Here is a 25,975-nt window from a genome sequence, read left to right as displayed (position 1 = left end):
AATGTATTTTAATTTCAGATTTCCAGAATTACCTGAGAACTCAAACGGGTAACACCACAACTATCAACATCATTATTTGCACTGTCGACTACCTGCTTCGTCTACAGGTACTAACTTTCCTTTTTATTTTTTTGAAGTTCCAGTTGTTTGCATTTGCCTGAAGATTGTAATGAGGAAACTGGGTTATAGGGATCGGACAAAGTCAACATGGATTTACAAAAGTTAAATCGTGCTTGACTAATCTGGAATTTTTTGAGGATGTAACTGCTAAAATAGATAAGGGAGAACCAGTGGATGTGGTGTATTTGGACTTTCAGAAGGCTTTCGATAAGGTCCCGCATAAGAGATTAGCGTGTAAAGTTAAGGCACATGGGATTGCGGGCAAGGTATTGACTTGGATAGAGAACTGGTTGGCAGACAGAAAGCAAAGAGTTGGAATAAACGGGTCTTTTTCCAAGTGGCAGGCAGTGACTAGTGGGGTGCCGCAGGGATCGGTCCTTGGACCCCAGCTATTCACAATATATATTAATGATCTAGACAAGGGAACTAGACGTAATATCTCCAAATTTGCAGACGACACAAAGCTGGGTGGGCGTGTGTGCTGTGAGGAGGATGCCGAGAAACTACAGGATGATTTGGACAGGTTGGGTGATTGGGCAGAAGCATGGCAGATGCAATATAACGTGGATAAATGTGAGGTTATCCACTTTGGTGGCAAAAACAGGAAGACAGATTATTATCTGAATGGCAATAGATTGGGAGAAGGGGAAGTGCAACGAGACCTGGGTGTCCTTGTGCACCAGTCGCTGAAGGTAAGCATGCAGGTGCAGCAGGCGGTTAAGAAGGCAAATGGTATGTTGGCCTTCGTAGCGAGAGGGTTTGAGTACAGGAACAAGGATGTCTTGCTGCAGTTGTACAGGGCCTTGGTGAGACCACACCTTGAGTATTGTGTGCAGTTTTGGTCGCCTTATCTGAGGAAGGATGTTCTTGCCATGGAGGGAGTTCAGTGAGGATTCACCAGGCTGATACCTGGGATGGCAGGAATGACGTATGAGGAGAGATTGGGTCGATTGGGCTTGTACTCGCTGGAGTTTAGAAGAATGAGAGGGGATCTCATTGAAACTTATAAAATTCTGACAGGACTGGACAGACTAGATGCAGGAAGGATGTTCCCGATGGTCGGGGAGTCCAGAACCAGGGGTCACAGTCTAAGGATAAGCAGTAGGCCATTTAGGACAGAAATGAGGAGGAATTTCTTCACCCAGAGAGTGGTGAACCTGTGGAATTCTCTACCACAGAAGGCAGTAGAGGCCAATACATTAAATATATTCAAGAAGGAGTTGGATATATTTCTTAAGGCTAAAGGAAGCAAGGGGTATGGGGAGAAAGCAGGGACCGGGTACTGAATTTGAATGATCAGCCATGATCTCATTGAATGGCGGAGCAGGATCGAAGGGCCGAATGGCCTACTCCTGCTCCTATCTTCTATGTTTCTAAGTCTGCTAAATGCAGCACATATATCAGGTACAATATACATGTCTGACTACAATATAGTACTTGCATATGCTCTTGAAGTGCCGTAATCTACAAGGCTACGGATCAAGTGCTGGAAAGTGGGATTTAGGTGGATAGCTCTTTGTTGGCTGGCACAGACACAATGGGCCAAATGGCCTCCTTCTGTGCTGTACATTTCTATGATAGTTGCAACTATGCATGTGTGCACAATGTGAAAAAAACACTCAAAAAGGAACTACATGGAATCAGTAGTTTCTATTTTGAATCTATAGAAGAGATTGCCGTTGTTGCGGACATACTCCTTCACTTTAAGGAAGGTCTGTCTCCCATTCATAAAAAAGACAGCATCATTTATATTTGTAAAATAATGAGCTGTTTGAAATTCTCATGACCACTACTAATCGTGTTGTCTCTGTCTGGCCTAGGAATCGATCAGTGATTTCTATTGGTACTACTCTGGGAAAGATGTTGTTGATGAACAAGGGAAAAAGAACTTCTCCAAGGCCATGGCAGTAGCTAAACAAGTGTTTAACAGTCTTACTGAATATATTCAGGTAATAAAATATCAGTCAACATCTTATTACAATCTCTATCCAATCTTCTTTAACCTTCTCTGTTCTAGGAAAACCCCAGTTGCTCTAGTTTCTCCTCAAAATGAAAGCCTCTCATCCTGCAATCGTCCTTGTAAAGTTCTTCTGTATCATTGCCATTGGCTTCACATGATTTCTAAAGCAAGATGCCCAAAACTGGACGCACTATCTTAACATTACCTCTTTGCTTTTGTACTCTATGCTCCTACTGATATAGCCACCAACTCCACCCCTCTCCCTGGCAGCTGCCTGAGGCTGACCCAGACTGTTCGCAACCTTGGTGTCGTATTTGATCCCCGAGATGAGCTTCCTACCACATATCCTCCATCACCAAGACCACCTACTTCCACCTCCGTAGCATTGCCCAACTACCCCCCCACCTCAGCTCATCTGCTGCTGAAACACTCATCCCTGCCTTTGTTACCTCTAGACTTGACTATTCCGATGCTTTCCTGTCGGGCCACCCATCTTCCACCCTCCATTATCCAAAACTCGGCTGCCCGTATCCGAACTCGCACCAAGTCCTGTTTGCACATCACCCCATGCTGTCCGACCTACATTCACTCCCGGTCCGGCAACATCTCCATTTTAAAATTCTCATCCTGGTTTTCAATTCGCTCCATGGCCTCGCCCCTCCCTATCTCTGTAACCTCCTCCAGCCCTACAACCCTCCGAGACTGCGCTCCTCCAATTCTGACCTCTTGCACATCCCCGATTTTAATCGCTCTGCCATTGGTGGACGTGCCTTCAGCTGCCGGGGCCCTAAGCTCTGGAATTCCCTCCCTAAGCCTCTCCACCTCTCTCTCCTCTTTTAAGACGCTCCTTAAAACCTACCTCTTTGACCAAGCTTTTTGTCATCTGTCCTAATATCTTCTTATGTGGCTCAGTGTCAATTTTTGTTTGATGACACTCCTGGTGAAGCGCCTTGAGATGTTTCACCACGTTAAAGGCGCTGTATAAATGCAAATTGTTGTTGTGATAAAATCTAGGATTGCAATTATTTACAGCTTTATCAACTTGTCTTTCCACTTTTAAAGATTTGTGTATCTAAATTCTTAAATGACCTGATTTTCTACTCCTTTTAAAGATTTGCCTTGTAGTATATTTCCACTCCTTATTCTTGATCCCAAATTGTATGGCCTCCTAATTCTCACATTAAATTTGATTTGGCATCTACCTGCCCAGCCTACTAATTACTTTGTGCTATCTGCGACTTTGGATATTTTGCCCCTATACCTACGTCCAGATCACTTGGCAATGGTCTTGACACTGACTCTTAAGAGACACCACTCTTTACATCCTTCCAGTCTGGAAAATACTCATTAACCACTACACTTTGTTTTCAATCCTTTAGACAACTTCCCAGCCATTCTGCAATATTCCCCTCAATAAAGTGCTTTAATTTTAACAACAAGCCTCCGATGTGGTACGATAGCAAAATACTGCGGATGTTGGAAATCCGAAATAACAACAGAAAATGCTGGAAAAACTCAGCAGGTCAGGCAACATCCGTGGACAGAAATTTGAGTTGATGTTTCGGGTCGAAACCCTTCTTCAGTTTTGAAGAAGGGTTCGACCCGAAACGTCAACTCAAATTTCTGTCCACGGATGTTGCCTGACCTGCTGAGTTTTTCCAGCATTTTCTGTTGTTATTTCCGATGTGGTACCTTATCAAACACCGTTTCACAATTCATATACACAATTATCCACTGCATTTTTTTAATACAAACAATCCATTATTTCCTCATAACTTTTAATTATTTCAGACTTACATCGTGCCTTTTGCAAGTTGTTGCTAGCTGTCCATAAATAACCCATGTCTCATTTAAAAATATTTTAAACAAATAAGGTCTTACAGTTTGATAAATACATTACTGAAGTACCTTGGCAGACTGAGAGCTAGAGTGCGTCTGTATGGATTTGATGTGAATTACGGTGTACCAAACTGTGTTGCAGGGTCCATGCACTGGTAACCAGCAGAGCCTTGCTCACAGCAGACTGTGGGATGCAGTTGTTGGCTTTCTCCATATCTTTGCACACATGATGATGAAGCTTGCTCAGGTAAGTAGGTTATTCCAATAGCAAATGAATGCAGAATGTCAGTCACCCTTTTCCAAACCATTTATCTGAACGTTATTCTGATTTTCTGTAATATTGCCCATTACACTGTACAAGAAGATGGAGTAGTGCAGTGTATTAGAGCACAGTCTTTTCACCTTCCGGACCTCGGTTCAGCGCCAGTCCAGATGGTCGAGGTGAAGGTCTCTTCTGTAATGGTAGTTTAGAATCCTAGGTCAAGTCAGTTTCAACAATTTCTCTGATCTGAATTGGGTATTCATGATTCCTTTCTTAATTCAAGTATGCAACCAAAATAAATGCACTAACATAATTGAAAAATTTAAAGAAACAATTTCGGTAAGGTTTTGGTCATCATGGCTCTGCCTATTCATCAAGACCATTTTGCCAGAAGCTGGTCCTCACAGTATTATCAAAACCTTTCTTGTGTTTATTTTACTAATTGGCTTTTTGGTCATGTATAAAAGAAACCGCTTCAGCCCCCCACAATTGGCACTGTAAAGAGCCCTGTGATATCATAGCCAATGGCTGGTTAGCCTATATTGATCTAACACTGCAGTTGTTGTAGCTAGCTTAGCTGTATTAGCATTGTGCGCTGCTTCTGACAGCAAATTCTAATGAGGCTGTTGAGTGAACGCTAAGCCATAGACTATGAAATCACTGAAAAGATTAAAAGAGAATATGTCAACAATTAAGACCCATTATAACATTCGCCAATTTTGAGCAAATAATGTATTTATAAATCTGTTTTCAATCTTTCAAGCCCTGTTAATATTGGAATAAGCTTCAATTTTAAGCTTCAGTTACGTTACACCTTTAGTTAAGAAAGGCATTGTATCTTGTGTGTGGAACCAACTACCCCTCCAGAAAAGTGGTAATGTCATCGAGTGTTAATCTAATGGACAGTAAGGCAAAACTGCAATGTCCTGTCTTGAAATTGGCTGGACAAAGTGGCCTTTGGAGCCATTTTTCAGCGAATGAGTTGCAGATTTTAAATGATGGTTGGTCGCAGCGCCAAACTGCATGACTGGCCAGGGAAGGTGGAGAAAAACAAGTGAGTAAATGCTAAAGGCACACTAAGAAATAACACAAAATAAGGAATAACATAGAGAATATAGCAGAAAGAATAGGGAAGAAAAAGAGAAGACAGGAACAGTAAAGAGTAAATAGCAACTTTTTATCTAGGAAGGTGTATATTTATTAGTAATCGAGTAATACAGTAATTAGACTACTCCTGAAATAGCAATAATATTTTTACTGTAATAGGTGATTCTTGAGCCTTGAAATGCGTGAAGTAAAAAATTAAGGCCTAGACATTCATCTGGGCGGTGGGGCAAAGCAGGTCAGATCGGCCGCCCATTATATGCAGCATCAGAAAATCCGTTCCATTGATTGCAATGGAGCTGAACAACGAGTATATTCCCCATAATAATATCACTCCATGCCTTGCAGACTGTCTATCAATTAAGATTTTATCTGCAAGTGTCCATTATTGTCACTGTTTTCATAGAACCAAGAATGCAGCACAGCATTGTTAAAGTGTAAATATTGGTGTTTTACTAGCATCTGTACATTGTTTTAATCTATTTAAATTATAATTTCTGAGGGAAAGTTGTGTCCCGAGAAGCTGTATGGAATGCCATCATTGTTTGCCAAAGAATGTCTGTGGAAATACTGCGCCAGCAATGTTACCAGAGGTACTTCTGAGGAAATAGCCATGTGCCCAGAGCTACTCTACAAAAGCATTCGCAGTCCACTTGTAGTTTGAAGGATTTGTTTCTGTAGAAATACTGTGTTTGGACAAAAGATTGTGCTTTAAAAAGAAAAAAATGTAGGGACGATGAATGAATTTAATACAGAAAGTGTCTAAATGTCATTTTTATTCCGATGAATTAACAGATGCCTGATAATCGAGGATCCAGAAATAGCGTAAGAATTTTGTGTACCGCAGCTGCCATCTCATGCAAACTGTTTGCCATAAACGCTGTCATTTTAATTTTTCATTTGGGCCCCAACCTCTAGTTTTCCTTTATTACCTGTTTCAGTGGAACATCAGGCTTAACTTTCGCTTTCTATCAAAATGCTCAAGTCGCTGTTGAATTTAAGCAGTTTATTAAAAGTGGATTTAAGTTTCCTCAATGTCCATTCACAAAACACAAGGGAGGGAAGGTTCACGTGTTAAGCATCCATTTCAAGAACAAGGCTTTGCTTTTACCAGTGTACTGTATTAGAATGATTTTTAAAAGTTTTTTTTTAAACCTGAGTGGAGACCTGCCAAGTCGGGTTATCTTACTGCGAGACCACTCTGTGACTCCACTAATGGGGAGCTGCCCCACACATCCTATAGTTGCTTCACTGAAAACAATGGGGAACGACTGAAGGAACTGCCTGCCCAAGACAATAATGCACAAAAACAAATTCACAACTATCTCGAAGGCAATTTCGCATTATCTGGCTTCAAATGTTACCAAACATATCGCAAGAACAGATTAAATGCTCAACTAATGGCCGAGAAAGCAATAATTTGACCTTTTATTTAAAATGTTCTTTGTCTTTACATGTAACATGATTTTAATGATGAGTGAAATTTAATTTTTGGCATCCAAACATCCCTTTGGCAGTTTGCTTTATGTAAACAAATATGAAATGGATGCAGGAATGGTGTACTTTCTGTTCTCCGAAAGTTTCATTCATCTAATAAATGGCTCATATGTGGTAATGAACTATTGCAGTTTATCAGACCATTTATGTTGTACCTAATTTCGCTCAGCACCCACTTGCTACACATTTCCTTTATCACCTTCTGCTAGGAGTGTAAAACAGTCTCGGCCACCAGCACTGTTGATGCTGCTCCATGATCAGCCATCAGGGGAAACATTTGTGATGTTGCGATTTTTGCCCTTCATCACCATTATTGTAAACAGATATGTGTCTCTGGCAACCCTGGAACTAAAACTCGCAGCCATCTTGTTATGGAGCCAGCACTATTACTCCTAGGCTGTCAGGCTGATATGTTAACTGCACAATTGCTTTGGTCTCTAACATACAAAAGGAATGATTATTTATATTATTGTGTATCTTTCATTTGCTCTATTCTATAATTTTGCTTCTGTAAAATCCATTGTAAATCTCTGCATTAACCTTTAGTGTATCTATCATTTCAGAACAAGAAATTAATGTCAGGATTTTTAGTATATTGGAAGAATACTAATGGCATTTTACCACATTGTGATCTTAAGTTTAAATCTGCTTTTTGTAATATTAATCATATTTCTTTTCAAATATTCTTATGATTGTTAGATGGGATTGTGTCCTGAAAGTACTCAGGATTTATATGGTATAATTTTAGACCAAACTGTGATGGCAAGCAAACAAACAACCTAGTGTGATGCTATAAAACTGCAGTCTAACTGTTGTGTTTGCCTATAACCCACCGCCCTACATTTGTTTGACGCCTAATTGATTACACAAATATCTCGCCAGTGGTGACTGGGCTAAAGCTGATCTTTCACTAGATCAAAATGCCTCCAAATGTAACAACCTTTTTCACAAATCAGAGAGTGCCTGGGATTCCCTGTCACTGGCGAGACATTCTATTTATTTTGAGGGTGAACAATGCCTGGGATTCTCTTGCATTTGTTGCAAGTTTTATTTTCCACTTATCTGAATTATCAGTCTATAATTTTCACTCCCAGACAATAATTGTGCGGCGTTTCGAACATTTCCTGTTGAATCTGAAAAGCCTTTGCTGCCTGGTGCTTTGTGTGCCAGCAGTAGTTTGATCTGCAGGATGTGTTTCATACACCTGTAAGTGACAACATATTTTGCATCCTTGAATCCTTTCACTGTGTTCCAAAAGCTGGCTGATCTCCAAGAACTGTTTTTGAATACAGTGGTTAACTGAGGCAAATTTAGAATCTTTACACTTTAAAAGACAATGTGAGACTTGCCTGATTTCTCAGCAGACCAGTTTTTCTTAATTAATAGAAATAAAAATATCTCAATTACGATTCACAGGCAAGATTATAGTGACGACATTCTGTAAAGTTCTGGTGATTCCTTCCTACATGTCTTACAAATTACCATTGATTGGATAGCCTGATGTAGTGCGACAGTTTTAGCTGATGCTCTTCACTCCCATTACCGTTCTCCCCATCAGGTTTTCCTAAGCGTGCTAGAGATTTCCTAATCAGCACGCTCAGGGGCTGGAAAATGGCATGACTCCCTTCCCCACCTCCTCACAAATGAAGTTCCCAGCTGCTTACGAAGGGTGCTTCAGACACACTTCCCCACGTCCAACTGGAAGATAGAGCAGGGCCCGAATCCAGTGGAACTGCCTTCTGCAACCTCTACCACCCCATTAGTGCCCTAAGTTATAAAAGTATTGAAAATTAGCCCGACTAACAACACACACTTAATAAGTCTGCATGATCACCATACACAATATTAACTGTAATTGATTGTTGGTCACCTAATTATGTTGTTAATATTTAACAATAAAAAGCGATTGTCATCTGGATAAGATGGTTTACAGATAGGCTCAAGTCCTAATTATTTGCCATTGTGCCATTAAAAAACAGTTCTCCTCTGCAGTACTCATACCATCTTCTACATGGCAAGACGCCCAGAGATCTTCCTGGTGATGCATTGTTCTAGAAGCGCAGTGAGCTTTAGACGTTGTTTGTTTGTTTGTCATACAAAACAAATTTTCAATTTTAATCACTAATAATTTACCAAATGAAATTATAGATATTGCACAGTGGATGCCTATTACCTTTGGAATAAAATCAATAGTGGAGATCTCTCCACTTCACTCGGCCCATTGCTTTTTTATTTAGATGGACGACTATTGAAATAGCTCCCCCAACATTGTTGCTTCCTGGCAGTGTGTTGTGTTAAGGTTCTCATTTCAGTCACTTTACCTGACCTGAGGAGAACAAGTAAACTGGAATAGACTGGATTGAGGGTGCACTGTTCTATCATATTACAATTTAATAAAGATAGTAATACTTCAAACGATTCCCCAGGAAAGGTGAAAGTAATGTGTAATTCCTTGTAATAAGATTTATATTCAGTATTTTTTTACAGTTTCAAGCCCACATTCAATATTGTGCTGAGGTCATCATAAAACTTTCAAAAATAGTTTACAAGGGCCTTCACATCAGTCACAATATCCCTTTGAAAGATATGTATGCTTTGTTTTATCAATAAAATCTCCATGTATCATTTTTGGAAAGTCAGGCTGACCTATAAAAAGGGAATAGGCCATATCATTTCACCATGAATGCTGTAAAAGGAAAGGTAATCAATCATATAACCTCAGGTATGATGTTATTTTAATGTATAATATTTATTATTTGTCATCATGCAAAAAAAAGGAACATTTTTGGATTAAAGCTCGGCATGAGGTAAGTTTTAAACATCAGCTTTTAAATTACATTTCTTATTGCATCAAAACCCAACTTCCCAGGATCCATTTTTGAATGACCGTTTTAATTTAACAGTTTAGTTTCAGGGGCATTTTAAGTAGCAGGAAAACCATTGTCTGAAGATTCATCACGTTAAAGTAGTGCTTTAATATTTGAGTGGAATTTGAATTGTTTTTCTGTATGTGATCAAGGCACTGACTAGCAAAACCACTACCCCAGATAGCTACATCTCCCACCAATCAGAATAGGTGCTAGGCGATGCTTCCTCAACTACCTGTCCTTCTAGCCTGCCCCTGTCTCCAGTAAAGGCTGCTTTGAGTGCTTCCAGGCACCAGCAATAGACTTCAGTCACCAGACTTCAGTAGGATCAATCAGTGTGCCGTTCACTGCTGAATTATAGATTAATGTCCTTTTTTCACCACATGATAGCATACAGAAAGTTGAGCACCTGCATGGAACACCAGCTGGAGAGACAGACTACGTTTTTTGAGTTGTGTGGTATTCTCTGAGCTCACGGTGCCATTGATGGCACTCATTTTTCCACTAAAATGTCTTTAAATACCTTTCAACAGAAAGGGTCACTGTTCCTGAACGTACTGATGGTACGTGACCTCTGGCAAAAGAATGATGCAAGCGAAATCTCGCATCCTAGCAAATGCTTTTGATGCATATTTGCTGACAGAATCAAAGGTGGTCCCTCAATGTTTGAGGGAGAAAATAGAATGCAGAATTGGTCCTGAAAGATAGGTTACCTGCTCACAACTAATTAAAAATGACTGCAGTATGTATAGTGTTGAGCATTTGCATTTATTTATGTAGGCGTATATAGGGAAGATAATCCTTTACCCTGCAGATGACATGACAGATGAAAAAGAGAGGGTGTCCTGTTATTTCAAGACTCCTGGGGTTCCCCACAATGCACAATCTAGTAGGTGCGGCTTCATTGCAGCTACAGTATTTTAATGAAGTAGGAGGGGTGTTTCCAGCCTGCTGCCTCATTTTCTTGGGAATCTGCTCAGTGAGCAACTTTGGCATGGGATTGCCCACGAGAGCCGAGGGGGAAGCCTGAAGACTTGGGAGCAAAGTAACATTTTTACTTCTTCCCCCATCGTGCCCCAGGACAACTTCTAGCACATGGAGCTTTCAGGATGCAGATCTCTAGCAGCAGCCAGAAGGCCTGCACTCTGACTTTCTCATTTCTTTTTAAGCACAAGACCCAGTCAGAGCCTGGGCCTGAAGTCTGCAAAATGCCTGGGCGAGGAAAAATATGGGCAGCCCATTGTGTCTGTCAGCCACTGTAAGAAGAAAATTATACCTATGTATGTTATGCACTCCGAAAAAGTGGTATCAGGCCCACACGTTCTTGCCATAGCTCTTAGTGGGCTCATGCCCATAGTCCACACCCCTTCCTTTCCCCCTCCCCTACTTCTTACATTGCAACAGTGACTACCCTTCAAAAGTACTTAATTGGCTGTAAATCACTTTCTGGTCGTGAAAGGTGCTGTATAAATGCAAGTTCTTCCTTTCTTTCCTGGGAGAGGCAAAACCAAACAGATATGTAGCCAATTCAGGAAACTGAGCCGTCGCCCTCCTCAAGGGGGATCAGGCAATCCATGTTTTTAAATGTGCTACTTTGATGTCCCCTTACGCTATGTGTACTAATGCACATTCTTCATTGTGTACTACTTGTAAGTAATGTCTTATTGAAAGAAGTAGGTGTGGGAGTCTTTCTAAGAGATCTCCTGAGGAACTGCTCAGGATTCTGCTGGCTGTCTACCTCTGTGATACAGACCCAGTAAGTTTACCTATGTGCCAGGAATAGCCTGTTTCGTACCAGCTGTGGGGGTCTATGTGTGTAGGTGTGCTTCTCCCGTCACTTGCCCAGAAACATATGTGCCCAAGGGGCTGGTGACAAATTGAGAGCCACCCACCAATGTCTGTGCTTCTCTATGAATGTACTTTTGGAGGTTGAGGCTTGCCAGCGGCCACAGATAAGATTATAGGATCTCTGAATCCTCTTTTCATGATTAACAATCAACTGTCTGATTGATTTGCCACTATCCAAACCAGCTTACATTATTGGTGTTGAATGAGGCAAGTGACTTCTTCACCAGTTGATGCTTAGGGTTACCAGTAAAATGGATACTTCATATCAAGTGAGAATCATAAGGCAATATAGGAAGACCTCGGACCATGCTGAACCTTCACTGAGCAGCAGCAAGCCCTTCTTTAGTCATCACCTCTGCCCTATCCATGATCAGTGAGTTAACTTGTGTTCCCTGCTTAAGCTCAGTCAGAACCTCCAAAATGCCACGGCCTGGACCAGTGTCTACTCGCTGTTATGAATCTTATGATCCATGAAGAAAGACTCATGAAAGAACACTGGACGGCCAGCTGGTGGCGCTGTCCAAGGAGTATAAATACTCGGGCGTGGGCCCAGCTATCCCAGGACATTTTGTAAACAGGAACTAGTGAAAGATAACTAGACCTCCATGTTTTGAAACAAGTTGATTAAAGCCTTGCTTTATACTCGAACCAAGTGCGTAGTGAGTTTTATTATGTCATTCGCATTCTGTGGATGAGGCAGAATGCTGAGATGAGCATTGCAGCCTTGCAGTGCCAGATTCCTCCTCCTGGGTTTGTGGCCTTTCTGTGAGGGGAAAAATATGTCACGTGATGAATACATGGGCATGGTCTTGTATATTGACGCTGCAGTGACAGTACGTTATGTCTTGCAGTGGAGCACAAATACAGCTTTCAAGCTGATGAAGATTAAAATCTTTGTGGCCAAAAACATTGCCATCTTCACCAACTTGTGCATGCTCCAGAACCTCTTTGACCCCCCAGCTCGTGATCTGCATGAGGTTTTCTCATGGTGGGTAAGGTTTTTACTTGCCGAGTCTCACTAGTAGCCCATACATTGGTGCCTGTTGACGGCCCCTTTTTCTGCAAAGGGAAGAGCAGTATGCAGTGTAAGGTAATTGACGATCATCTTCACTGCTTATCATGACCCTTATCTTCAAATCGGATACCAATTGTGGCAGGATTGACACACCGGGAGCAATTTTGCATCCACGCTCCCAGTGCATCCTCCAGGCAATGGCATCCTGCAGATAGTGAAACCTCTTATTAATCAGTTGATCGTCTTGACTGATAGAGAACATACTGCAATTTCTTCGTGCTGTGACAATAATCTGATGGGTCTCTTCAGTGAACTAGCCTCTACTTGACCACTCTATTAGCACGGTACAGCTGGACTGGCATGCTGAGCATTATTTAAATGCCTTTATCACCTCTAGGCTCGATTATTTCAGTGCTCTACTGGCTGATCTTTCACTTTCTGTAAATTTGAGCTCCTCCTAAGTCCTGCTCATCCCTCGCCTCTGTCCTTGCTAATCTACATTGGCTCTCAGTCCCCTAAAGCTCAAATTTAAAATTCTCATCCTTGTTTAAATCTCTTGATAGCTTCACCCCTCACAATCTATGCAACGTCTTCCAGCCCTACAATTCCCCACCTCCCCAGCTCTGTTCCTCTGACCGTGACCACTTTCATCCTCACCCCACCATGCCGTCAACCACCTAGGCCTGCTTTCTGGAATTCCTACCTTAAACCTCTCCATCTCCCTCTCCTCCCTTTAAACTACAAAGAATGGCTTTATTTTTACATTAAAGCTGTTATTGTGATGATTGGTGAGTGCTTCAGAGTATTATTGCAAGTGTGTTCTGATCAGCTTCTCAGCTGTGAGTTAGCTTGATGCCTATCCAATTTTGCACAGTGCACTGAGTAGAATTGTGTGTTCCCGTGAGTGTACTTTTTTTTAAAAAGGAACTAAAATTAACTCTCTGTTCACTAAGAGGACATTAACCCCCACCATATTGTTTCCAAACATTTTTGTTAGTGTGTCACTAGAATTCTTACCAAGAGGTAAACCATCATTGAGTCACTGTCTGAAATGTTGCTCAGGCCTCAGTCACAGTTTTTCTATGTCTGTTTTGTGTGTTTTAATTATTTTGAATGCTTAGTCCAGTGAAAGGAAGTACTTACTACCTCCCAACCAGTTTAACAGATTCACTACCCAGGAAAGTTATTTTAATAGAGCTGCTTCATCATCCCATCCAGTTCTCATTAGTGCCGTAAAACGTAACTGAGTAATACTTTTCTTTTCTCATTCAGATGGAATGTTCATAATCTTTCATTTTATCTGGTGGTAAGATGACACTAGCATTGAAGTCCTTTCTTAACAGTTTTACATTAATTGACAGGATTCTAGCCAGATTGAATTGCTGAAGGAGCTCCTAGACTTGCAGAAGGACATGGTGGTGATGCTTCTCTCTTTACTGGAAGGTAAATACAGTGGTACATTCAATGGGTTGAAATGGGGAAAGGATGTTCAGATTATCAGAAATCGTAGAACAAACTAAAGTCCACTTAGACCAACAAGCACTTGCTTGTCGTGTCTATCGTGAACTAACCACTCCTTCCATAACCAGACCTTGTGTATAATATGCAGGACAAGTTGTACCACCAGTGACCACCAAGACGAAAAAGAGACTTGGGAATATTGTTCTGATCACCTTTACATAGCAAGTCATTAAGACATTGACTGCAGCTGATGCCATGTAATATCATTTCAGCAAGGAGAAGACTATCTAGCCCACCTATTCCCCAGTATTCCCCTTGGTGCATTTCTAATAACCCTGAACCCCATTTGTTGACCAGAACCTGTCTAGTTCCTTCTTGAAAGAGTTGGCGATAGAGATAGTGGATGCATTGGTTGTCATTTTCCAAAATTCCATAGATTCTAGAACGGTTCCCACGGATTGGAAGGTAGCAAATGTAACCCCAGTATTTATGAGAGATGGGAGAGATAAAACGGGGAACTACAGACCAGTTAGCTTGACATCATAAGGACATAAGAAATGAGAGCAGGAGTCGGCCATACGGCTCCTCGAGCCTGCTCCGCCATTCAGTAAGATCATGGCTGATCATTGACCTCAACTCCACTTTCCCGCCCAATCCCCCTATCCCTTGATTCCCCTAGAGTCCAAAAATCAATCTATCTCAGCCTTGAATATACTCAACGATTCAACATCCACAGCCCTCTGGGGCAGGGAATTCCAAAGATTCACAACCCTCTGAGTGAAGAAATGCCTCCTCATCTCAGTCTTAAATGGCTGACCCCTTATCCTGAGACTATGCCCCCTAGTTCTAGACACTCCAGCCAGGGGAAACAACCTCTCAACATCTACCCTGTCAATCCTCTTCAGAATCTTGTATGTTTTCATGAGATCACACCTCATTCTTCTAAACTCCAGAGAGTATCGGCCCATTCTACACAATCTCTCATCATAGGACAGCCCTCTCATCCCGGGAATCAATCTAGCCTCCAAGGCAAGTATATCCTTCCTTAGATAAGGAGACACAAACTGTGCCCAGTACTCCAGGTGTGGTCTCACCAAGGCCCTGTACAATTGTAGCAAAACTTCCTCACTCTTATACTCCAACCCCCTTGCAATAAAGGCCAACATGCCATTTGCTTTCCTTATTGCTTGCTGTACCTGCATGCTAGCTTTCTGTGTTTCTTGCACGAGGACACCCAAATCTCTCTGAACACCAACGTTTGAAAGTTTTTCACCATTTAAAAAATATTCTGTTTTTCTATTCTTCCTACCAAAGTGAATAACCTCACATTTCCCTACATTATACTCCATCTGCCACCTTACTGCCCATTCACTCAGTCTATCGATACCCTTTGCAGACTCTTTGGGCTGGATTTTCCCAGCCCTTTCGAGGCGGGACTGCCGGGAAAATGACAGAAACTGGAAGCGGGTACCAACCCCGCTCCCAACCCGCCTCCGTGCCACCTTCCCAGGAGGTGGGTCCCCGAGTCGCACAGGGACCCGTCTCCTCGAGGTGGGAAGGGGATTAGAGCCATTTTAACTGCCTGTTAACAGAGAGTTTTGAGGCTTTTACCCATTTTACACCTGCAAGTGTGGGCTTCCTGACGGCTGCGAACCTCGCCAGAGTCAGCAAGGTGAGTAGTGGGTCTGCGGGGGTGAGAGGGGTCGATATGTCAGATGTAGAGGTGAGTGATGGGTGCAAGTGTGGACAGGTAAGTATGAGAAGTTAAATTTTGGAAAAAGTTTCCTTACCTTTGCTTCTTCCTGCAGGCTTCAACCATTGAGGATCCGGAGGTGCCTCATCTCAATGGCAGAGATGACAGAATGGTTGCTGCATTCTCAGATTCAGCAGCCGTCTGATTTCTGCTGAGGAGAGAGGTTTTGTGAGCCTTTGTGCAAGGGCTCACCTTGGAACAGAGATTGTCAGTGTTTGACAGCTTCTCAAAGCTGTTAAACGCTGACAATTCATTTGTCAAAAAATGTTCGACCAATGAAGCGTCATACGCTGACATCATCTGTCACTGGCTTTCCCTTAATTGGCCACAAATCACACCCACCCTCCGATCCTACTGTCTTCCCGCCATGTCCCGACATCATTCTTGAGCAGACGAGCAGGACACCCACAGGAAGGAAATGGGATCATACTTAAGTATGCAAATGAGGTCTGATGATGTCATCAGGACCTGATCTGCAATGTCAGCCTGAGGCCTGAGCGGGGAAGCAGTGTAAGCTTGCCCCATCAGGCAAACCTGTCGGGAGCCGGATCCTGGGCCAGAAGAGGCCCAGAAAGTAAGTTTTAAAGTTCAGGTTTCCTTGTAGGTCAGTGCTCCTCCGGGCCTCACAAGGAAGCCTTGGACTTTTGCCATGTGCCGTCTACCCCCCCCCCCCCGATCTTTGACAGATCCTTCACCCACCCCCACCCCGATGGTGGCCAGAGTCTTCATCCCTATCCCAATCCCTTCCCAGAGCCTTCCACCTCTCCCGATTCCTGCCCAGAGCCTTCCACCTCCCACTGACTGCCGGGGACCATTCACACGCGTCCCTGACAGTGGCCTCCTGCCGCTATATGCACAGTCCCGCCCATCAACCATGTGGCCAGTCTGTCCGGTTGTCGGGTGGGACTATAGATTTATTTAAATGAGGCCCTGCCGCTAAGGTTGCCCACTACCAAGTTCCCATGCAGCCTTCCCGCCTCCCCCATGAAAATCGAGACCCTTGTGTTTAAATTCTGTTCACAGCAGAAAAGCTGTCTTGGATTTAATTTGTCCAGACCTTTTATCATTTTAAACACTTCTATCATATCCCCTCTTAGTCTTCTCTTTTCAAGAGAGAAAAGACCCAAGGAAGATGATCTTTCCTCAATCACCATTCCATTAAGTTCTGGGATCAACTGTGTACCCCTTCCAATAATTGTACATTATTGCCTTTCCCATTTATTCCTAAGAGGCTTGCTTTGTCCCTGTTGTTGCTATTATTGCCATGTAAACTATGGATAGCAAATCAGTAATGCAGTCAAAACATACACTTCATGAGTAAGAGTGTGTGTTCATTTGTTTGTCCATTCCCCTTGCAAACACATTGTCCACATAACAAATAACAGATTTCACCCTTCAATATCTTTCCTTTCCAATTGTCTCACTGATTGCTATCTTTAACAATTATGGGGAAAAATTGGGTCGCGCCCCCTTTGGGGTGCTAGCTTCGCCGAAAAAGTTAGCACCCCCGTGTCATAAATTGTGTGGTAGCGCCCCAAGCAGGAGGCGAGACGCTACTGGAAGCACTCCCCCTCCTTCCTGGGGCGCTACCGTTCAATATCGCGGCGCTACGTACAGCATAGCCACGCATGTTGGCACGTAACGCCGCGGTATTACAGGCCTCCCTCCCCTGATTAAAGTGCAGTGCGCACCAGGGCCCTGCTGGACCACCAGGGAGCGGGGTGTCGGCAAAACAGCCTGGCACTCGAGGAGTGCTGGGCTTGCCCGATCACGGCCGGCACCCTGCATGAGGGAACGGAAAGGGGGCAGGTGCTGGCAGGTGGCCCAAAAAAAATGGCCGCCTGGCACCTGCCCTTTAATTAGTGCGGCCGCAGAAAGCCACCCTGACCCTGTTGGACATATCGTCCGGCGGTAGGTCGGGGGCGCGAACGAAGTTTGTGGCCGGAGTGCTATGCACGGCGATGATGTCAGCGCCAGAGGCGCTGCGTCGCGAGGCGCTACCGCCGCCGTTAACCTCCCGCTGAATTTTGCAGGTTGCGTTAGCAGCACACGTGCGCTAGGTGCTTTGCGCCCCTAACAGGAGGCACAAAGGAACCCAATTTTTCCCCTTTAATGCCTCAATTCATTTTTGAATCTCGCAACTTTGTGTCTTACTTCCACAAACATTTGCAAACAGCGGGTGGCCGAAAAAATGACCACCGCACTGTGCAACAGGCTTCCCCCATCTTACTTTGGCTGCTGTTCAGGGACTGCTTGAGGAAGCATGATACCCTTTCAAGCAGAGGGCTTGTGCAGGAGCAGTGATTTTGTTTAAAAAAGATATCCCAAATGATTTTAGCCAGTATCCCTGCATTTGCCAAATTGAGGGTACAAAAATATGACTGACTGTGCAGGACAGCCACATCTGGGATGGAGGGAATGGGAAAAGGAGTGGACCTTTATATACTTGAAGCCTGGGGTCAGTTAACATTCTCTTCCCCTGCCCTCAAATCAGTGGACACACCCCACAATAAGAAAAGTCCTGAAAGCTTCAAGTTGCTCCCACAATTTTTCTTTTGATGCTTTTCAAGTCATTTTAGCTTCCTTTTCTTATTAATGTTATTAGTGTGCTACATGCAAATATTGGCCAGCTGTGTCTGTGTCGTTTTGGTATGTTTACAATGTTCTGGTGTGTTTTGGAAATATTTTGTAGCATTCATTTTTCTGCCCTAAATTGCAATGACTAGTTTAGTGCCAGATAATTTCCCAGCTTAATAAAGTTCCTTTTCATTTGAAATATCTGTGGGCAACCATTTGTTTTTTGTTTGCATTGTTGTTCCTTTCAGTTCCGAGTTTAAAAGTCTCTACTCCGCACCACAGAGAGCCACAAGTTTTGTTTGAAGTTCCTTTCAGTCACAATTTTAGAGAGTGTCAAGTCTGTTCAAAACCAATCCAGTGAACTCCTGCAAACCATTAGAGTGACTGGAAAGTTATTCTTGCAGGCAGACTATCAAGCAATACTGGATAATGGTCAATGAATATGATTAGTATTTCAATCTCGGAGGTTTGAATGATGGACATAAACGACTAGTTTCACTCCTATGACTTCTGTATAAACATTTTGATAGGACTATTGTTATTTACTGTGACATTAATGTATGCATAGTACCCTGGTTTATGTAAGATGTTTTGCAATGCTATTTAATTAGTAATTAATCATCAAAGACCCTACCCACCCCAGCCACAGTCTGTTCGCCCTCCTACCATCTGGAAGACGCTACAGATGCATTCGCACCCGTACGACCAGATTTAGGAACAGCTTCTTTCCCAGGGCTGTCACCCTACTGAACTCCACAAATAAACACTAAAGCCTGCACATCTGCCAATGCACTTTATTATGGTCATATTTATGCTAATATACTGCAAGCCAAATGTATGTTGAATGTTTAAGTGTCCTAATCCAAATTGTACACTCTCGGGAGCCGCAAGCCTACATTTCGTTGTACTGCAGTTGTGCACTAACAATGACAATAAAAGTTGATTTGATTTGATTTGATTTGCTCTACACAACAAATACACACCCAAAAAAGGATGGGGTGACGCAGCAATAGATTTTTTTCTTCAGTCTTGAACTGTAACTAGAAACTGTTCACTTTTGACGACTATGATGTATCTCATTTGTTATTTTCAGGAAATGTTGTGAATGGAACTATCGCTAAACAGATGGTTGATATGTTGGTAGAGTCATCGAGCAATGTTGAAATGATCCTAAAGTTTTTTGATATGTTCTTGAAGCTGAAGGACATTGTGGCTTCTGATGCATTCAAAGATTATGTCACTGACCCCAGAGGGATCATCTCAAAGAAGGACTTCCAGAAGGCAATGGACAGCCAGAAACAATACACATCTTCTGAGATCCAGTTCCTACTCTCATGCTCAGAAGCAGATGAGAATGAAATGATAAACTATGAGGAATTTGCAAACCGGTTCCAAGAGCCAGCCAAGGACATTGGTTTTAACGTTGCTGTGTTACTCACTAACCTGTCCGAACACGTGCCTCATGACACAAGGCTGCAAAACTTCTTGGCATTAGCCGAGAGCATTCTCACTTATTTCCAACCTTTCTTAGGCCGCATTGAGATCATGGGTGCCAGTAAGAGGATAGAGCGCATTTACTTTGAGATTAGTGAAGCCAATAAAACACAATGGGACATGCCTCAAGTCAAAGAGTCTAAGCGACAGTTCATCTTTGATGTGGTGAATGAAGGTGGCGAGTCTGAAAAGATGGAACTCTTTGTCAACTTCTGCGAGGATACCATCTTTGAGATGCAAATTGCTTCAAAGATCTCCGAAACAGATGAGGGAGAAAAATCCGAAGACGAAGAGGAGGAAGGGGAGAATGCTGAGGGGATAGAGGCTGAGAAAGTATCTTCTCCAGCTGAGTCGTCATCTGCATTTGCAGCATTCCTTAGCAGTGTTGTCGACTTTTTTAAAATATTCACCTTTAAGAATATAAGGAAAAAGTACAGAAAAATAAAGAAGATGACAATTAAAGAGATGGTGATGGCCCTAGTGTCCTTCTTTTGGACTTTGTTTATAGGCATTTTGCAGTTTATCTATAGCATCTGCAGTGGTTTCTTCATGATAGTGTGGAATACCTTGTTTGGAGGTGGCTTGGTCGAAGGGGCCAAACATCTGACTGTCACTGAACTTCTGGCTAGTATGCCGGACCCTACACAGGACGAAGTCCACGCTGACCTTCCTGACATTAGCAAGGCAGAGGTTGAGGAAACGGCTGTCCAATCAGAGTTTGAAGATCCAACCAAAGAAGAGGAAATGTCTGACCAGGCCGATGCAAAGAGGGAATGCGGCCAAATGAGAATGAGCTCACCTGAATCCAACCTGGGACTTGGTGACATTATAGAATCCGCAATAGTTGACCCTCCAACTCCCGAGGGAACACCGCCAAGTTTCAGGAAAGTGAGGGTAAGTACCTTGCACTTCCTTCCAGATGAAAAATATCAAAGCCAGGTCTCACATTTAATTTCCCCCTAAAGATAACAAATGTTTAACAGCAATCATATGGTAGCTGTTACCAAGAGATTTTTCCTTCCTACTTGAATTAACAGTTGAATAATATTATTTTGCTCGTGGCGTTGAAGCAGAAAATAACACCTCGAACTGAAAAACAAATAAGCTGTAAGGATTGAGTCTGCATTTTATTTTCCCTTCCCAACTTATTGGAAGACTCTCGTGTCAAAATAAAGCCTAAATATTGGAAATAAAAATCGGACTCAAGCGTTTGACAGCTGGTGGAGGGCTTCCAAAGAAAACTGCAATACCCACCATTATCTCAAAATTACTGTTAGTAGATGAACTCTTGAGATAGTCATATGACATTCCTCTAACCACTGTTTTATCGGAGGCCATCCTTTAGGCCACTGTCAAGAGTTTTTATTCCAGTGCCTAGTTCCATAGTACAGATTATTGGACCAATCATAAAATGAGCTTTTTACCTTTTAACAGCAACAGATTGAAGCTCAGTTAGAAGCCAAGGCAGATGATCAACTCAAGGCGGAAACTGAGAAAGCAGAGTAAGTCTTATTATATTTAATACATTGCACCGAATGGCAGTAGACAAGCATGTGGAAATGTCACTTCATAACACCAAAGAAAAAGTGTTAAATATTGCCCCCTTACAGATCATTTAAAAGTAGAGTTGGTGAATAGAACTCCAAATTGAAATGAAATACAGATAAAAAGAAAGACTTGCATTTCTATAGCACCTTTCACGACCACCGGACGTCTCAAAGCGCTTTACAGCCAATGAAGTACTTTTTTGGAGTGTAGTCCCTGTTGTAACATAAGAAATGTGGCAGCCAATTTGCGCACAGCAAGCTCCCACAAACAACAATGTGATAATGACCGGATAATCTGTTTTTTGTTATGTTGATTGAGCGATAAATATTGGCCAGGACACTGGGGATAACTCCCCTGCTCTTCTTCGAAATAGTGCCATGGGATCTTTTACGTCCACTTAAACCGAGGCATGGTCTGCTCGCTCAACATCTCATCCAAGAGACGGCACCTCCGACAGTGCAGCACTCCCGCAGCACTGCACTGGAGTGTCAGCCTAGCTTTATGTGCTCAAGTCCCTGGAGTAAGATAAAGCCAGCTTATAATTTAATTTATAATGGAAAATAAAACTGGGCTAAACACTGTCATGCAGTTAGGTCCTGTTATAGCAACGCTCTCACCTACAGCCAAAATCATCAGCAAAATGGGAACAATTATTTTTTGCTGCATCACCATCTCTGTCTCTCAACAAAGCTAAAGGAATATCACAGCCGTCTTCAGTTTCTTCTACTCTGCAGTTAGCCTGTTGATGAGACCATTGTACTACACCTATTGCACAAGGGGTCATAAAAAACATGTTCAAATAAGCTGTGGTTTCATAAGAAAATGATATATGTAAGAAAAAAAACTAATTTTATTATCTAGTCGATCCACTGAGGTGTTGCGCTCGGATGGTCAAGACGAATGGAACCAATGTGCGCGAGCATGGAGTAGGAAGAGGATGGAGGAGGCAAATAGGAGAAAAGAGGAAGGCAGGGCAGTGGAGGGGGGGAGAGGAGGGCAGGGTAGTGGAGGGGGGAGAGGAGGGCAGGGTAGTGGAGGGGGAGGAGGGCAGGGTAGTGGAGGGGGAGGAGGGCAGGGTAGTGGAGGGGGAGGAGGGCAGGGTAGTGGAGGGGGGAGAGGAGGGCAGGGTAGTGGAGGGGGAGGAGGGCAGGGTAGTGGAGGGGGGAGAGGAGGGCAGGGCAGTGGAGGGGGGGAGAGGAGGGCAGGGCAGTGGAGGGGGGGAGAGGAGGGCAGGGCAGTGGAGGGGGGGAGAGGAGGGCAGTGGAGGGGGGGAGAGGAGGGCAGTGGAGGGGAGGAGAGGAGGGCAGGGCAGTGGAGGGGGGAGAGGAGGGCAGGGCAGTGGAGGGGGAGAGGAGGGCAGGGAAGTGGAGGGGGGAGAGGAGGGCAGGGCAGTGGAGGGGGAGAGGAGGGCAGGGAAGTGGAGGGGGGAGAGGAGGGCAGGGCAGTGGAGGGGGAGAGGAGGGCAGGGCAGTGGAGGGGGAGAGAGGGAGAGGAGGGCAGGGCAGTGGAGGGGGAGAGAGGGAGAGGAGGGCAGGGAAGTGGGGGGGGGAGAGGAGGGCAGGGAAGTGGAGGGGGGAGAGGAGGGCAGGGCAGTGGAGGGGGAGAGGAGGGCAGGGCAGTGGAGGGGGAGAGAGGGAGAGGAGGGCAGGGAAGTGGGGGGGGGAGAGGAGGGCAGGGAAGTGGAGGGGGGAGAGGAGGGCAGGGAAGTGGAGGGGGGAGAGGAGGGCAGGGTAGTGGAGGGGGGAGAGGAGGGGAGGGGGGAGAGGAGGGCAGGGCAGTGGAGGGGGGGGAGAGGAAGGCAGGGCAGTGGAGGGGGGAGAGGAGGGCAGGGCAGTGGAGGGGGGAGAGGAGGGCAGGGCAGTGGAGGGGGAGAGAGGAGGGCAGGGTAGTGGAGGGGGGGAGAGGAGGGCCGGGCAGTGGAGGGGGGAGAGGAGGGCAGGGCAGTGGAGGGGGGGGAGAGGAGGGCAGGGCAGTGGAGGGGGGAGAGGAGGGCAGGGAAGTGGGGGGGGGGGAGAGGAGGGCAGGGAAGTGGAGGGGGAGAGGAGGGCAGGGAAGTGGAGGGGGAGAGGAGGGCAGGGAAGTGGGGGGGGGAGAGGAGGGCAGGGAAGTGGAGGGGGGAGAGGAGGGCAGGGTAGTGGAGGGGGGAGAGGAGGGGAGGGGGGAGAGGAGGGCAGGGCAGTGGAGGGGGGGGAGAGGAAGGCAGGGCAGTGGAGGGGGGAGAGGAGGGCAGGGCAGTGGAGGGGGGAGAGGAGGGCAGGGCAGTGGAGGGGGGAGAGGAGGGCAGGGCAGTGGAGGGGGGAGAGGAGGGCAGGGCAGTGGAGGGGGAGAGAGGAGGGCAGGGTAGTGGAGGGGGGGAGAGGAGGGCCGGGCAGTGGAGGGGGGAGAGGAGGGCAGGGCAGTGGAGGGGGGGGAGAGGAGGGCAGGGCAGTGGAGGGGGGAGAGGAGGGCAGGGAAGTGGGGGGGGGGGAGAGGAGGGCAGGGAAGTGGAGGGGGAGAGGAGGGCAGGGAAGTGGAGGGGGAGAGGAGGGCAGGGCAGTGGAGGGGGGGAGAGGAGGGCAGGGCAGTGGAGGGGGAGAGAGGAGGGCAGGGTAGTGGAGGGGGGGAGAGGAGGGCCGGGCAGTGGAGGGGGGAGAGGAGGGCAGGGCAGTGGAGGGGGGAGAGGAGGGCAGGGCAGTGGAGGGGGGGAGAGGAGGGCAGGGCAGTGGAGGGGGGAGAGGAGGGCAGGGAAGTGGGGGGGGTGGAGAGGAGGGCAGGGAAGTGGAGGGGGAGAGGAGGGCAGGGAAGTGGAGGGGGGAGAGGAGGGCAGGGCAGTGGAGGGGGAGAGGAGGGCAGGGCAGTGGAGGGGGAGAGGAGGGCAGGGTAGTGGAGGGGGCGAGGAGGGCCGGGAAGTGGAGGGGGGAGAGGAGGGCAGGGCAGTGGAGGGGGGAGAGGAGGGCAGGGAAGTGGCGGGGGGGGGAGAGGAGGGCAGGGAAGTGGCGGGGGGGGGAGAGGAGGGCAGGGAAGTGGAGGGGGGAGAGGAGGGCAGGGCAGTGGAGGGGGGAGAGGAGGGCAGGGAAGTGGGGGGGGGGAGAGGAGGGCAGGGAAGTGGAGGGGGAGAGGAGGGCAGGGTAGTGGAGGGGGGAGAGGAGGGCAGGGAAGTGGGGGGGGTGGAGAGGAGGGCAGGGAAGTGGAGGGGGAGAGGAGGGCAGGGAAGTGGAGGGGGGAGAGGAGGGCAGGGCAGGGCAGTGGAGGGGGAGAGGAGGGCAGGGCAGTGGAGGGGGAGAGGAGGGCAGGGTAGTGGAGGGGGCGAGGAGGGCCGGGAAGTGGAGGGGGGAGAGGAGGGCAGGGCAGTGGAGGGGGGAGAGGAGGGCAGGGAAGTGGCGGGGGGGGGAGAGGAGGGCAGGGAAGTGGCGGGGGGGGAGAGGAGGGCAGGGAAGTGGAGGGGGGAGAGGAGGGCAGGGCAGTGGAGGGGGGAGAGGAGGGCAGGGAAGTGGGGGGGGGGAGAGGAGGGCAGGGAAGTGGAGGGGGAGAGGAGGGCAGGGTAGTGGAGGGGGGAGAGGAGGGCAGGGCAGTGGAGGGGGAGAGGAGGGCAGGGTAGTGGAGGGGGCGAGGAGGGCCGGGAAGTGGAGGGGGGAGAGGAGGGCAGGGAAGTGGAGGGGGGAGAGGAGGGCAGGGAAGTGGAGGGGGGAGAGGAGGGGAGGGCAGGGTAGTGGAGGGGGGAGAGGAGGGGAGGGCAGGGTAGTGGAGGGGGGAGAGGAGGGCAGGGAAGTGGAGGGGGGAGAGGAGGGCAGGGAAGTGGGGAAAGGAGAGAGAAGAAAGTGCCAGACCCGAACTTTTTCAAGGTCAGACACAGCCAACCAATGTTCACTCTGCTCTGTTCCAATCGTGTGGCTTCATGCAAACCTCAAAAGAGTACCCTTTATCTTTGCAGTATGAATTTTTCAATTTCTACTGTTAGACATTTCGGATAGAAAGCAGGGAGATAATTGATAAACTAGTCCAACTTGGAGAGGCTAAAACCCATGCTCTAGGTAGATTGCATCCACGCATACTAAAAGAAACTAGAGAAGCGATATCAGAGGCAAGATTTTATAATATGGGGTAGAGGCGCAAAGGGATCTAGGGGTACAGATTCACAAATCATTAAAAGAAGCAATGCAGGTTAACAAAGCCATAACAAATCCATTAGGTTCATTTCTAGAGTAATAGAATTCAAAAGCAGGGAAGTTATGTTAAACTTATATAGAACCTTGGTTAGACCACACTTTTATAACACAGTGCACAGCTCTGGTCTCCATATTACTAAAAGGGTATGGAAGTGTGGTAGAAGGTGAAATAGATTTACAAGGATCATACCAGAACTGAGAGGTTATATCAGGAAAGACTGAACAGGCTGGGACTATTTTTTCCAGAAAAGAGAAGCCTGAGAGGGGCCCCTATACGAGGTCTTTAAAATTAGGAAGGGGTTTGACAGGGTAGAAGTAGAAAAGATGTTTCCATTTGTGGGGAGTCCAGAACTAGGGGTCATAAATATAAGATATCACTAATAAATTAAATAAGGAATTCAGGAGAAACTTCTTTACTCAAGTGTGGTTAGAATGCAGAACTTGCAACCACGTGGAGTAGTTGAGGCGACTAGCAGAGATACATT

General features: G+C 45.7%; 1 protein-coding gene across 11 annotated transcripts in view; it reads left to right on the top strand.

Annotated features, from left to right (window-relative positions):
- Nucleotides 1-25,975, top strand: part of LOC147096861 (ryanodine receptor 1-like) — a 461,451-nt gene that overhangs the window by 388,092 nt on the left and 47,384 nt on the right. For 5 of the 11 annotated variants that reach the window (XM_085973559.1, XM_085973560.1, XM_085973558.1 and 2 more), the window contains 6 exons: nucleotides 19-107; nucleotides 1,941-2,069; nucleotides 4,062-4,166; nucleotides 13,874-13,955; nucleotides 19,397-20,691; nucleotides 21,232-21,299. In XM_085973559.1, the coding sequence (XP_085829685.1) occupies nucleotides 19-107; nucleotides 1,941-2,069; nucleotides 4,062-4,166; nucleotides 13,874-13,955; nucleotides 19,397-20,691; nucleotides 21,232-21,299 (1,768 nt within the window). Of the gene's footprint in view, nucleotides 1-18; nucleotides 108-1,940; nucleotides 2,070-4,061; nucleotides 4,167-6,080; nucleotides 6,111-9,559; nucleotides 9,590-13,873; nucleotides 13,956-19,396; nucleotides 20,692-21,231; nucleotides 21,300-25,975 lie in introns of all 11 variants that reach the window. The other 6 variants (XM_085973551.1, XM_085973555.1, XM_085973552.1 and 3 more) reach the window with 2 other exon arrangements.

Source organism: Somniosus microcephalus, chromosome 34 (assembly GCF_052327205.1).
Source record: "Somniosus microcephalus isolate GS21.2 chromosome 34, FLI_Smic_1.0, whole genome shotgun sequence".
Taxonomy (NCBI): Eukaryota; Metazoa; Chordata; class Chondrichthyes; order Squaliformes; family Somniosidae; genus Somniosus; species Somniosus microcephalus.
Note: the sequence above shows the minus strand (reverse complement) of the source record. Positions and strands in the feature narration are given on the sequence as shown.